The 13,661-nt window shown below is 55.1% G+C and overlaps 1 protein-coding gene across 1 annotated transcript in view; it reads left to right on the forward strand.

Moving 5' to 3' along the window:
• Window positions 1-251: 251 nt before the first annotated feature.
• LOC106590891 (angiopoietin-2) overlaps window positions 252-13,661 on the forward strand; it is a 114,532-nt gene continuing 101,122 nt past the window's right edge. The window contains exon 1 of the mRNA XM_045709756.1: window positions 252-1,251. Within this exon, the coding sequence (XP_045565712.1) occupies window positions 928-1,251 (324 nt within the window). The 5' untranslated portion in view covers window positions 252-927. The remainder of the gene's footprint in view (window positions 1,252-13,661) is intronic.

The raw sequence follows: 13,661 nt of genomic DNA on the forward strand, positions 1-13,661 counted from the left end.
GTGAGGGGGCAAGGGAGGGGACAAGGGAGCGAGAGAGAAGGAGCACCCCTGTGTGGGAGGGAGTGTGTAGTAGCAGTCCTATGAGGGAGGGAGGGAGGGAGAGAGCGAGTAGGAGCAGCCCTATGAGGGAGGGAGGCAGAGAGGGAGAGTGATAATGTATTGAAGCAGGAGGGGGTATAGAGAAGGAGGGGGTATAGAGAAGGAGGGGGTATAGAGAAGTGGTACACTCAATCACTACTGAGACACTTCAGCCAACATCTCAAACTCAGCTGCTCTTTCTCTTCTCTCCTCTTCTTCTCTCCTCCTCTTCTCTCCTCCTCTTCTCTCCTCCGTTCTGCTCCTCTCTTCCAGGCGAATGAACAAATACAGCCTGAAAAAAAGCGAGAGAGAGAGAGAGAGAGAGAGAGAGAGCGAGAGAGAGAGAGAGAGAGAGAGAGAGAAAACACACAAGGCAAAAATACAGGAGGTTAATAGTCAGACTGGGGAGTTAGCAGCTTGTTTCCTGGAGTGAGTCGTCCCAGCTGAACACCGTGGAGAGAATAGTAACCAATCATCTCTTCGTGTGTGTGTGTGTGTCCAGACAGAGAAGAGTGGAATAGTAGGAGCTAGTTTTAGGGGAAGCTGGACCACAGATCCTCTGCCAACTGAAAGAGGAGCAGCAGCAGACAACTCCAAGAAGAGAAACATACTGTGGAGAAATTGAAGAGTTTGCGCCTGATGGAATGAGAAGAAACTGAAAGACACACAAAGAGACTGAAAGAGAAAGTCAAGGAGGGAGAGAAAGAGAGACCCTTCTGGTTAATCGAATCAAGATAAATTCTTTCGGTGTTCTTCTCTGCTCTGCAAAGTGTGACGACCCTCCATTTCCCCTCTCCACCTCCCCTCACCCCTTCTCCCTCTCCTCCCCCTGTCCTCATCTCACCTGAGATGGGCCGGCTGCTGGCCTTATCCCTGGCCTACCTGGCTTACCTGTCGACTGCAGTGATTGGCTCAGAGAAGAAGCAGCACCTGGTGCAACATGGACCCTGCAGTTACACTTTCATACTCCCTGAGGTGGAACACTGCCAACCCCTCAAAGACTACCAGGTCACCAACTCCCTCCAGAGGGACTTCCCACCACCGCCAGCCCCTGACCCAGGATCGAGTCACCCTGAGCAGGCCAAAGACCAGCACGCTAGGCCCTCGCGGCAGGAGAGGAAGCTGGAGAGTCTGCGGAGCTCCACAGAGAATAATACACAGTGGTTGCAAAAGGTAAGACTCTCTGTCGTTGTGTGGTGCCATCTTCCTCTAGTTTTTCTATTATGCTTCTCTCTCTCTCTGTCTCTCTCTCTCTCTCACTCTCTGTCTCTCTCTCTCTCTCTCTCTCTCTCTCTCTCTCTCTCTCTCTCTGTCTCTCTCTCTCTCTCTGTCTCTCTCTCTCTCTCTCTGTCTCACTCTCTGTCTCTCTCTCTCTCTCTCTCTCTCTCTCTCTCTCTCTCTCTCTCCTCTCTCTGTCTGTCTCTCTCTGTCTCTCTCTCTCTCTCTCTCTCTCTCTCTGTCTCTCTCTCTCTCTCTCTGTCTCAGCCTCTCTGTCTCTCTGTCTCTCTGTCTCTCTGTCTCTCTCTCTCTGTCTCTCTCTCTCTGTCTCTCTCTCTCTCTGTCTCTCTGTCTCTCTCTCTGTCTCTCTCTCTCTCTCTGTCTCTCTCTGTCTCTCTCTTTCTCTCTCCATCTCTGTCTCAATTTAATTAAAGGGGCTTTATTGACATGGGAAACATATGTTAACATTGCCAAAGCAAGTGAGGTAGATAATATACAAAAGTGAAATAAACAATTCAAATTAACAGTAAACATTACACTCACAGAAGTTTCAAAAGAATAAAGACATTACAAATGTCATATTATGAATATATACAGTGTTGTAACGATGTACAAATGGTTAAAGTACAACGGGGAAAATAAATAAGCATAAATATGGGTTGTATTTACAATGGTGTTTGTTCTTCACTGGTTGACCTTTTCTTGTGGCGACTGGTCACACATCTTGCTACTGTGATGGACACTGTGGTATTTCACCCAGTAGATATGGGAGTTTATCACAATTGGGTTTGTTTTCGAGTTATTTGTGTATCTGTGTAATCTGAGGGAAATATGTGTCTCTAATATGGTCATACATTTGGCAGGAGGTTAGGAAGTGCAGCTCAGTTTCCACCTCCTTTTGTGGGCAGTGTGCACATAGCCTGTCTTCTCTTGAGAGCCAGGTCTGCCTACGGCGGCCTTTCTCAATAGCAAGGCTATGCTCACTGAGTCTGTACATAGTCAAATCTTTCCTTAAGTTTGGGTCAGTCACAGTGGTCAGGTATTCTGCCACTGTGTACTCTCTGTTTAGGGCCAAATAGCATTCTAGTTTGCTCAGTTTTTTGTTAATTCTTTCCAATGTGTCAAGTAATTATCTTTTTGTTTTCTCATGATTTGGTTGGGTCTAATTGTGTTGCTGTCCTGGGGCTCTGTGGGGTCTGTTTGTGAACAGAGCCCCAGGACCAGTTTGCTTAGGGGACTCTTCTCCAGGTTCATCTCTCTGCAGGTGATGGCTTTGTTATGGAAGGTTTGGGAATCACTTCCTTTTAGGTGGTTGTAGAATTTAACGGCTCTTTTCTGGATTTTGATAATTAGTGGGTATCGGCCTAATTCTGCTCTGCATGCATTATTTGTTTTTCTACGTTGTACACTGAGGATATTTTTGCAGAATTCTGCATGCAGAGTCTCAATTTGGTGTTTGTCCCATTTTGTGAATTCTTAGTTGGTGAGCGGACCCCAGACCTCACAACCGTAAAGGGCAATGGGTTCTATAACTGATTCAAGTATTTTTAGAAAGATCCTAATTGGTATGTTGAATTTTATGTTCCTTTTGATGGCATAGAAGGCCCTTCTTGCCTTGTCTCTCAGATCGTTCACTGCTTTGTGGAAGTTACCTGTGGCGCTGATGTTTAGGCCAAAGTATGTATAGTTTGTTGTGTTCTAGAGGGCAACGGTGTCTAGATGGAATTTGTATTTGTGGTCCTGGCGACTGGACCTTTTTTGGAACACCATTACTTTGGTCTTACTGAGATTTACTGTCAGGGCCCAGGTCTGTCAGAATCTGTGCAGAAGATCTAGGTGCTGCTGTAGGCCCTCCTTGGTTGGTGACAGAAGCACCATATAATCAGCAAACAGTAGACATTTAACTTTTGACTTCACATTCTAGTAGGTTGAGACTTCTGCAGACTTTTCTAGTGCCCGTGCGAATTCGTTGATATATATGTTGAAGAGGGTGGGGCTTAAGCTGCATCCCTGTCTCACCCCACGGCCCTGTGGGAAGAAATGGGTATGTTTTTCGCCTATTTTAACCACACACTTGTTGTTTGTGTACTTGTGGATTTTATAATGTCATATGTTTTACCCCCAACACCACTTTCCATCAATTTGTATAGCAGACCCTCATGCCAAATTGAGTTGAAGGCTTTTTTGACATCAACAAAGCATGAGAAGGTTTTGCCTTTGTTTTGGTTTGTTTGTTTGTTAATTAGGGTGTGCAGGGTGAATACGTGGTCTGTTGTACGGTAATTTGGTAGAAAGCCAATTTGACATTTTCTCAGTATATTGTTTTCACTGAGGAAATGTACGAGTCTGCTGTTAATGATAATACAGAGGATTTTCCCAAGGTTGCTGTTGACGCATATCCCATGGTAGTTATTGGAGTAAAAAATGTCTCCACTTTTGTGGATTGGGGTGATCAGTCCTTGGTTCCAAATATTGGGGAAGATGCCAGAGCTGAGGATGATGTTAAAGAGTTTTAGTATAGCCAATTGGAATTTGTGGTCTGTATATTTTATCATTTCATTGAGGATACCATCAACACCACAGGCCTTTTGGGGTTGGAGGGTTTGTATTTTGTCCTGTAGTTCATTCAATGTAATTGGAGAATCCAGTGGGTTCTGGTAGTCTTTAATAGTTGATTCTAAGATTAGTATTTGATCATGTATATGGTTTTGCTCTTCATTCTTTGTTATAGAGCCAACAGGATTGGAGAAGTGGTTTATCCATACATCTCCATTTTGGATAGAAATCTTTGTGGTGTTTGTTTAGAGTTTTCCAATTTCCCTAGAAGTGGTTTGATTCTATGGATTCTTCATTTACATTGAGCTGATTTCTGACGTGCTGTTCCTTCTTTTTCCGTAGTGTATTTCTGTATTGTTTTAGTGATTCACCATAGTGAAGGCGTAGATTCAGGTTTTCAGGGTCTCTACGTTTTTGGTTGGACTGGTTTCTACATTTCTTTCTTAGATTTTTGCATTCTTCATCAAACCATTTGTCGTTGTTGTTCATGTCCTTCGGTTTTCTATTTGAGATTTTTAGATTTGATGGAGGGAAGCTGAGGTCAAATATACTGTTTAGATTTTCTACTGCCAAGTTTACACCTTCACTATTACAGTGGAACGTTTTGCCCAGGAAGTTGTTCTAGAAGGGATTGAATTTGTTGTTGCCTAATAGTTTTTTAGTAGCATTTCTTAATATTACTCAGTTCCGTTGGCTTTGATGCCTCATGATTGAGTATTGCTCTGTTCAAGTAGACTGTGATTTTGCTGTGGTCTGATATGGGTGTCAGTGGACTGACTGTGAACGCTCTGAGAGACTCTGGGTTGAGGTCAGTGATAAAGTAGTCTACAGTACTACTGCCAAGAGATGAGCTATAGGTGCACCTACCATAGGAGTCCCCTCGAAGCCTACCATCAACTATGTACATACCCAGCATGCAACAGAGCTGCAGGAGTTGTGACCCGTTTTTGTTGGTTATGTTGTCGTAGTTGTGTCTAGGGGGGCATATGGGGGAGGGAATGCTGTCACCTCCAGGCAGGTGTTTGTCCCCCTGTGTGCTGAGGGTGTCAGGTTCTTGTCCAGTTCTGGCATTTAGGTCGACACAGACTAGTACATGTCCCTGGGCCTGGAAATGATTGATTTCCCCATCCAGGATGGAGAAGCTGTCTTCATTAAAGTATGGGGATTCTAGTGGGCGGATATAGGTAGGATGGAGAAGCTGTCTTCATTATAGTATGGGGATTCTAGTGGGGGGATATAGGTAGGATGGAGAAGCTGTCTTCATTAAAGTATGGGGATTCTAGTGGGGGATATAGGTAGGATGGAGAAGCTGTCTTCATTATAGTATGGGGATTCTAGTGGGGGGGATATAGGTAGGATGGAGAAGCTGTCTTCATTATAGTATGGGGATTCTAGTGGGGGGATATAGGTAGGATGGAGAAGCTGTCTTCATTAAAGTATGGGGATTCTAGTGGGGGGATATAGGTAGGATGGAGAAGCTGTCTTCATTATAGTATGGGGATTCTAGTGGGGGGATATAGGTAGGATGGAGAAGCTGTCTTCATTAAAGTATGGGGATTCTAGTGGGGGGATATAGGTAGGATGGAGAAGCTGTCTTCATTATAGTATGGGGATTCTAGTGGGGGGATATAGGTAGCACACAGGAGGACATTTTTCTCTGTTGAGATCATTTCCTTTTGAATTTCTAGCCAAATGTAAAATGTTCCTGTTTTGATTAATTTAATAGAGTGAGTGGTCTGCTCTATACCAAATTAGCATAACCCTCTGAGTCACTTCACTGTTTCACACCTGGTAGTTTGGTGTATGGGACTACCAGCTCTCTGTAACCTAGAGGTCAACCAGTGGGTCCATCTCCTCTATACCACCTGGTAGTGTGGTGGATGGGACTACCAGCTCTCTGTAACCTAGAGGTCAACCAGTGGGTCCGTCTCCTCTATACCACCTGGTAGTGTGGTGGATGGGACTACCAGCTCTCTGTAACCTAGAGGACAACCAGTGGGTCCATCTCCTCTATACCACCCACCTGGTAGTTTGGTGGATGGGACTACCAGCTCTGTGTAACCTAGAGGGCAACCAGTGGGTCCATCTCCTCTATACCACCTGGTAGTGTGGTGGATGGGACTACCAGCTCTGTGTAACCTAGAGGGCAACCAGTGGGTCCATCTCCTCTATACCAGGTTTCTTGTAGGATGACAATGTCTGTTTTACCGATTTCTTTAGTGAAGTCCAGGTTCCTGCTCTTTAGGCCAAAGGCAGATGACCTCAGGCCATGGATATTCCAGGATGAGATAGTGAAGGCTTTGTGTTCCATAAAGTGTCCAATGTTGTAAGTCGTGTGGTTTGGCCTCAGACCAGTAAGTGTGAGCAGAGCCTGCTGAGCATCTGGTACATGTCATTGGCTTGGCCTCGTGTATGAGTGGGGGTTGGGCCTGTTTGCCTGCTCACGGCCTGGGCGTATGTGTGACTTCCATGTTGAGGCCCTCTTTGCGGGTCGTGGGGGGCATGGGGTGGGCAGGAGGGGCATAGGTCTGATCTGAGGGGGCCTAAATGGGGTGTGGGCATGGTTGACTTGGGGAGGGTGTTGATTGGTTGGGGTGGGGGTGTGGATGTGGCTGGTGGTGTTGTGGTCTGGATGTAGGTCCTCTCTGCGTGGGTCCTCTATGTGTAGGTCCAGGTCTGGGAGAGTGTCTCGCTGGTCTGGGCGGCGTGTCTATTGATCTGTTGCTCCTGTGTGAAGTGTTGGGGCTGCGGTTGAGAGCGATGTCCTATAGAGTCCGGGCGAAGGTGGGCACTGCTGCCTTGTATAGGTGGACCTGGTCATACAGGCTGTTCAAGTCCAGGGTGGAGTGGTGGGCCAGGTAAACATTTGGTTTTGAGGCACAGTCACGGGAAATACTTGTGTTTACCCGCTGTATTGTGGCAGGGTGGAAGTCTTTTTGTGGTAGCAGGGTGGAGATAACCACTTGTGCATCGGGGAAAGTAGAAGAAGCTTTTTCAATCACTCTTGAGTGCTGTGGCCATCCTTTCCTGCTGTGTTCTCAGGTGGTTTGTGCCTGTGTGTATTATTATGGTGAACCTAGTTGGTCCTCAGACAGAAGGTCTAGGGTGCGCTGGGTGACCCTAGTTGGTCCTCAGACAGAAAGTCTAGGGTGCGCTGGGTGACCCTAGTTGGTCCTCAGACAGAAGGTCTAGGGTGCGCTGGGTGACCCTAGTTGGTCCTCAGACAGAAGGTCTAGGGTGCGCTGGGTGACCCTAGTTGGTCCTCAGACAGAAGGTCTAGGGTGCGCTGGGTGAACCTAGTTGGTCCTCAGACAGAAGGTCTAGGGTGCGCTGGGTGACCCTAGTTGGTCCTCAGACAGAAGGTCTAGGGTGCGCTGGGTGAACCTAGTTGGTCCTCAGACAGAAGGTCTAGGGTGCGCTGGGTGACCCTAGTTGGTCCTCAGACAGAAGGTCTAGGGTGCGCTGGGTGACCCTAGTTGGTCCTCAGACAGAAGGTCTAGGGTGCGCTGGGTGAACCTAGTTGGTCCTCAGACAGAAGGTCTAGGGTGCGCTGGGTGTTTGGACACCAGAGTTTTGACACACTGTGTTTGGGAAAAAGTTTATTTTCTTGTATATATTTCCCATTTGAGTCCATAAGGAGAACAATCTGTGTCTTGTGTATGTCCTCAGTGGGTGTGGGGGGGGGGTATCAGGGGGACTATCAGGGGGGGTATCAGGGGGGTATCAGGGGGGTATCAGGGGGGTAATCAGGGGACTATTAGGGGGGTATCAGGGGGACTATCAGGGGGACTATCAGGGGGACTATCAGGGGGGTATCAGGGGGACTATCAGGGAGACTATCAGGGGGACTATCAGGGGGGGTATCAGGGGGACTATCAGGGAGACTATCAGGGAGACTATCAGGGGGGTATCAGGGGGACTATCAGGGGGGTATCAGGCGGACTATCAGGCGTGGGGTCTGAGGGCAGGGTGTGGGGTCTGAGGGCAGGGCGTGGGGTCTGAGGGCAGGGCGTGGGGTCTGAGGGCAGGGCGTGGGGTCTGAGGGCAGGGTGTGGGGTCTGAGGGCAGGGCGTGGGGTCTGAGGGCAGGGCGTGGGGTCGACGCTATGGTCACGGTCTGGTGTGGACTGTTCTGCTGTGGTGTCGAGACTTTTGCCGGGTGCTGAGGGGGGCTGTTCTGTTGGCTTCTCTGCGGGGGGGGCACCTCTCTAGTGAGTTGTTCTCTGTCACACACCATCCCCCTCACCCTCTCCTCCATCCCCCCTCTCCTCCATCCCCCTCACCCTCTCCTCCATCCCCCTCACCCTCTCCTCCATCCCTTCACCCTCTCCTCCATCCCCTCACCCTCTCCTCCATCCCCCTCACCCTCTCCTCCATCCCCCTCACCCTCTCCTCCATCCCCCTCACCCTCTCCTCCATCCCCCCCTCTCCCTCTCCTCCATCCCCCCTCACCCTCTCCTCCATCCCCCTCTCCCTCTCCTCCAGCGGTCTGATCCTCTCCTCCATCCCCCTCACCCTCTCCTCCATCCCCTTCACCCTCTCCTCCATCCCCCTCTCCCTCTCCTCCATCCCCCTCACCCTCTCCTCCATCCCCTTCACCCTCTCCTCCATCCCCCTCACCCTCTCCTCCATCCCCTTCACCCTCTCCTCCATCCCCCTCTCCCTCTCCTCCATCCCCCCTCACCCTCTCCTCCATCCCCTTCACCCTCTCCTCCATCCCCCTCTCCCTCTCCTCCAGCAGTCTGATCCTCTCCTCCATCTCCCTCACCCTCTCCTCCACCCCCTCACCCTCTCCTCCATCCCCTTCACCCTCTCCTCCATCCCCCCTCACCCTCTCCTCCATCCCCCTCACCCTCTCCTCCATCCCCCTCACCCTCTCCTCCATCCCCTTCACCCTCTCCTCCATCCCCCTCACCCTCTCCTCCATCCCCCTCTCCCTCTCCTCCATCCCCTCACCCTCTCCTCCATCCCCTTCACCCTCTCCTCCATCCCCCCTCACCCTCTCCTCCATCCCCCTCTCCCTCTCCTCCATCCCCCCTCACTCTCTCCTCCATCCCCCTCACCCTCTCCTCCATCCCCCTCTCCCTCTCCTCCATCCCCATCACCCTCTCCTCCATCCCCTCACACTCTCCTCCACCACCCCTCTCCTCCATCCCCCTCTCCTCCATCCCCCTCACCCTCTCCACCCTCTCCTCCATCCCTCCTCTCCCTCTCCTCCATCCCCCTCACCCTCTCCACCCTCTCCTCCATCCCCCCTCACCCTCTCCTCCATCCCCCTCACCCTCTCCTCCATCCCCCTCACCCTCTCCTCGAGCAGTCTGATCCTCTCCTCCATCCCAATCTCCCTCTCCTCCATCCCCCTCTCCCTCTCCTCCATCCCCCTCACCCTCTCCATCCCCCTCTCCCTCTCCTCCATCCCCCTCACCCTCTCCTCCATCCCCCCCTCACCCTCTCCTCCATCCCCCTCACCCTCTCCTCCATCCCCCCTCACCCTCTCCTCCATCCCCCTCTCCTCCATCCCCTTCTCCTCCATCCCCCTTACCCTCTCCTCCATCCCCCCTCACCCTCTCCTCCATCCCCCCTCTCCTCCACCACCCCTCTCCTCCATCCCCCTCTCCTCCATCCCCTCTCCTCCATCCCCCTCACCCTCTTCTCCATCCCCCTCACCCTCTCCTCCATCCCCCTCTCCCTCTCCTCCATCCCCTCACCCTCTCCTCCATCCCCCTCACCCTCTCCTCCATCCCCCCTCTCCTCCATCCCCCTCTCCTCCATCCCCCTCACCCTCTCCTCCATCCCCCTCACCCTCTCCTCCATCCCCCTCACCCTCTCCTCCATCCCCCTCACCCTCTCCTCCATCCCCCTCACCCTCTCCTCCATCCCCCTCACCCTCTCCTCCATCCCCCTCACCCTCTCCTCCATCCCCCTCACCCTCTCCTCCATCCCCCTCACCCTCTCCTCCATCCCCCTCACCCTCTCCTCCATCCCCCTCACCCTCTCCATCCCCCTCTCCTTCTCCTCCATCCCCCTCACCCTCTCCTCCATCCCCCCTCACCCTCTCCTCCATCCCCCCTCACCCTCTCCACCCTCTCCTCCATCCCCCCTCACCCTCTCCTCCATCCCCCTCACCCTCTCCTCCATCCCCCTCTCCCTCTCCTCCATCCCCCTCACCCTCTCCTCCATCCCCCCTCACCCTCTCCTCCATCCCCTTCTCCTCCATCCCCCCTCACCCTCTCCTCCATCCCCCCTCACCCTCTCCACCCTCTCCTCCATCCCCCCTCACCCTCTCCTCCATCCCCCTCACCCTCTCCTCCATCCCCCTCTCCCTCTCCTCCATCCCCCTCACCCTCTCCTCCAGCAGTCTGATCCTCTCCTCCATCTCCCTCACCCTCTCCTCCACCCCCTCACCCTCTCCTCCATCCCCTTCACCCTCTCCTCCATCCCCCCTCACCCTCTCCTCCATCCCCCCCTCACCCTCTCCTCCATCCCCCTCACCCTCTCCTCCATCCCCTTCACCCTCTCCTCCATCCCCCCTCACCCTCTCCTCCATCCCCCTCTCCCCTCTCCTCCATCCCCCTCACCCTCTCCTCCATCCCCTTCACCCTCTCCTCCATCCCCCTCACCCTCTCCTCCATCCCCCTCTCCCTCTCCTCCATCCCCCCTCACTCTCTCCTCCATCCCCCTCACCCTCTCCTCCATCCCCCTCTCCCTCTCCTCCATCCCCATCACCCTCTCCTCCATCCCCCTCACACTCTCCTCCACCACCCCTCTCCTCCATCCCCCTCTCCTCCATCCCCCTCACCCTCTCCACCCTCTCCTCCATCCCTCCTCTCCCTCTCCTCCATCCCCCCTCACCCTCTCCACCCTCTCCTCCATCCCCCTCACCCTCTCCTCCATCCCCCTCACCCTCTCCTCCATCCCCCTCACCCTCTCCTCGAGCAGTCTGATCCTCTCCTCCATCCCAATCTCCCTCTCCTCCATCCCCCTCTCCCTCTCCTCCATCCCCCTCACCCTCTCCATCCCCCTCTCCCTCTCCTCCATCCCCTTCACCCTCTCCTCCATCCCCCTCACCCTCTCCTCCATCCCCCCTCACCCTCTCCTCCATCCCCCTCACCCTCTCCTCCATCCCCCCTCACCCTCTCCTCCATCCCCCTCTCCTCCATCCCCTTCTCCTCCATCCCCTTTACCCTCTCCTCCATCCCCCTCACCCTCTCCTCCATCCCCCCTCTCCTCCACCACCCCTCTCCTCCATCCCCCTCTCCTCCATCCCCTCTCCTCCATCCCCCTCACCCTCTTCTCCATCCCCCCTCACCCTCTCCTCCATCCCCCTCTCCCTCTCCTCCATCCCCCTCACCCTCTCCTCCATCCCCCTCACCCTCTCCTCCATCCCCCTCTCCTCCATCCCCCTCTCCTCCATCCCCCTCACCCTCTCCTCCATCCCCCTCACCCTCTCCTCCATCCCCCTCACCCTCTCCTCCATCCCCCTCACCCTCTCCTCCATCCCCCTCACCCTCTCCTCCATCCCCCTCACCCTCTCCTCCATCCCCCTCACCCTCTCCTCCATCCCCCTCACCCTCTCCTCCATCCCCTCACCCTCTCCTCCATCCCCCTCACCCTCTCCATCCCCCTCTCCTTCTCCTCCATCCCCCTCACCCTCTCCTCCATCCCCCTCACCCTCTCCTCCATCCCCTCACCCTCTCCACCCTCTCCTCCATCCCCCTCACCCTCTCCTCCATCCCCCTCACCCTCTCCTCCATCCCCCTCTCCCTCTCCTCCATCCCCCTCACCCTCTCCTCCATCCCCCTCACCCTCTCCTCCATCCCCTCTCCTCCATCCCCCTCACCCTCTCCTCCATCCCCCTCACCCTCTCCACCCTCTCCTCCATCCCCCTCACCCTCTCCTCCATCCCCCTCACCCTCTCCTCCATCCCCCTCTCCCTCTCCTCCATCCCCCTCACCCTCTCCTCCATCCCCCTCACCCTCTCCTCCATCCCCTTCTCCTCCATCCCCCCTCTCCCTCTCCTCCATCCCCTTCACCCTCTCCTCCATCCCCCTCACCCTCTCCTCCATTCCCCTCACCCTCTCCTCCATCCCCCTCACCCTCTCCTCCATCCCCCTCACACTCTCCTCCACCACCCCTGTCCTCCATCCCCCCTCTCCTCCATCCCCTCTCTTCCATCCCCCTCACCCTCTCCTCCATCCCCCCTCTCCTCCATCCCCCTCACCTCCATCCCCCTCTCTCCTCCATCCCCCTCACCCTCTCCTCCATCCCCCTCACCCTCTCTTCCATCCCCCCTCTCCTCCACCACCCCTCTCCTCCATCCCCCCTCTCCTCCATCCCCTCTCCTCCATCCCCCTTACCCTCTCCTCCATCCCCTCACCCTCTCCTCCATCCCCTCACCCTCTCCTCCATCCCCTCACCCTCTCCTCCATCCCCCTCTCCCTCTCCTCCATCCCCCTCACCCTCTCCTCCATCCCCCTCACCCTCTCCTCCATCCCCCTCACCCTCTCCTCCATCCCCCTCACCCTCTCCTCCATCCCCCTCTCCCTCTCCTCCATCCCAATCTCCCCTCTCCTCCATCCCCCTCACCCTCTCCTCCATCCCCCTCACCCTCTCCTCCACCACCCCTCTCCCATCCCCCTCTCCTCCATCCCCCTCACCCTCTCCTCCATCCCCCTCACCCTCTCCTCCATCCCCTCACCCTCTCCTCCATCCCCCTCACCCTCTCCTCCATCCCCTCACCCTCTCCTCCATCCCCTCCCTCTCCTCCATCCCAATCTCCCTCTCCTCCATCCCCCTCACCCTCTCCTCCATCCCCCTCACTCCTCCTCCACCCCCCTCCCCTCTCCTCCATCCCCCTCACCCTCTCCTCCATCCCCCTCACCCTCTCCTCCATCCCCCCTCACCCTCTCCTCCATCCCCTCACCCTCTCCTCCATCCCCCCTCCTCTCCTCCATCCCTCTCCACCCTCTCCTCCATCCCCCTCACCCTCTCCATCCCCCTCCCTCTCCTCCATCCCCCCTCACTCTCTCCTCCATCCCCTCACCCCTCTCCTCCATCCCCCTCACCCTCTCCTCCATCCCCCCTCTCCCTCTCCTCCATCCCTCTCCACCCTCTCCTCCATCCCCCTCACCCTCTCCTCCATCCCCCTCACCCTCTCCTCCATCCCCCTCACCCTCTCCTCCATCCCCTCACCCTCTCCTCCATCCCCCTCTCCCTCTCCTCCATCCCTCTCCACCCTCTCCTCCATCCCCCTCCCTCTCCTCCATCCCCCTCACCCTCTCCTCCATCCCCCTCACCCTCTCCTCCATCCCCCTCACCCTCTCCTCCATCCCCCTCTCCCTCTCCTCCATCCCTCTCCACCCTCTCCTCCATCCCCCTCACCCTCTCCATCCCCCTCTCCTTCTCCTCCATCCCCCTCACCCTCTCCTCCATCCCCCTCACCCTCTCCTCCATCCCCCTCACCCTCTCCTCCATCCCCCTCTCCCTCTCCTCCATCCCTCTCCACCCTCTCCTCCATCCCCCTCTCCCTCTCCTCCATCCCCCTCACCCTCTCCTCCATCCCCTCACCCTCTCCTCCATCCCCCTCACCCTCTCCTCCATCCCCCTCTCCCTCTCCTCCATCCCTCTCCACCCTCTCCTCCATCCCCCCTCACCCTCTCCATCCCCCTCTCCTTCTCCTCCATCCCCCCTCACCCTCTCCTCCATCCCCCTCACCCTCTCCTCCATCCCCCTCACCCTCTCCTCCATCCCCCTCTCCCTCTCCTCCATCCCTCTCCACCCTCTCCTCCATCCCCTCACCCTCTCCTCCAT

The sequence above is a fragment of the Salmo salar genome, chromosome ssa27 (genome assembly GCF_905237065.1).
Source record: "Salmo salar chromosome ssa27, Ssal_v3.1, whole genome shotgun sequence".
NCBI lineage: Eukaryota > Metazoa > Chordata > Actinopteri > Salmoniformes > Salmonidae > Salmo > Salmo salar.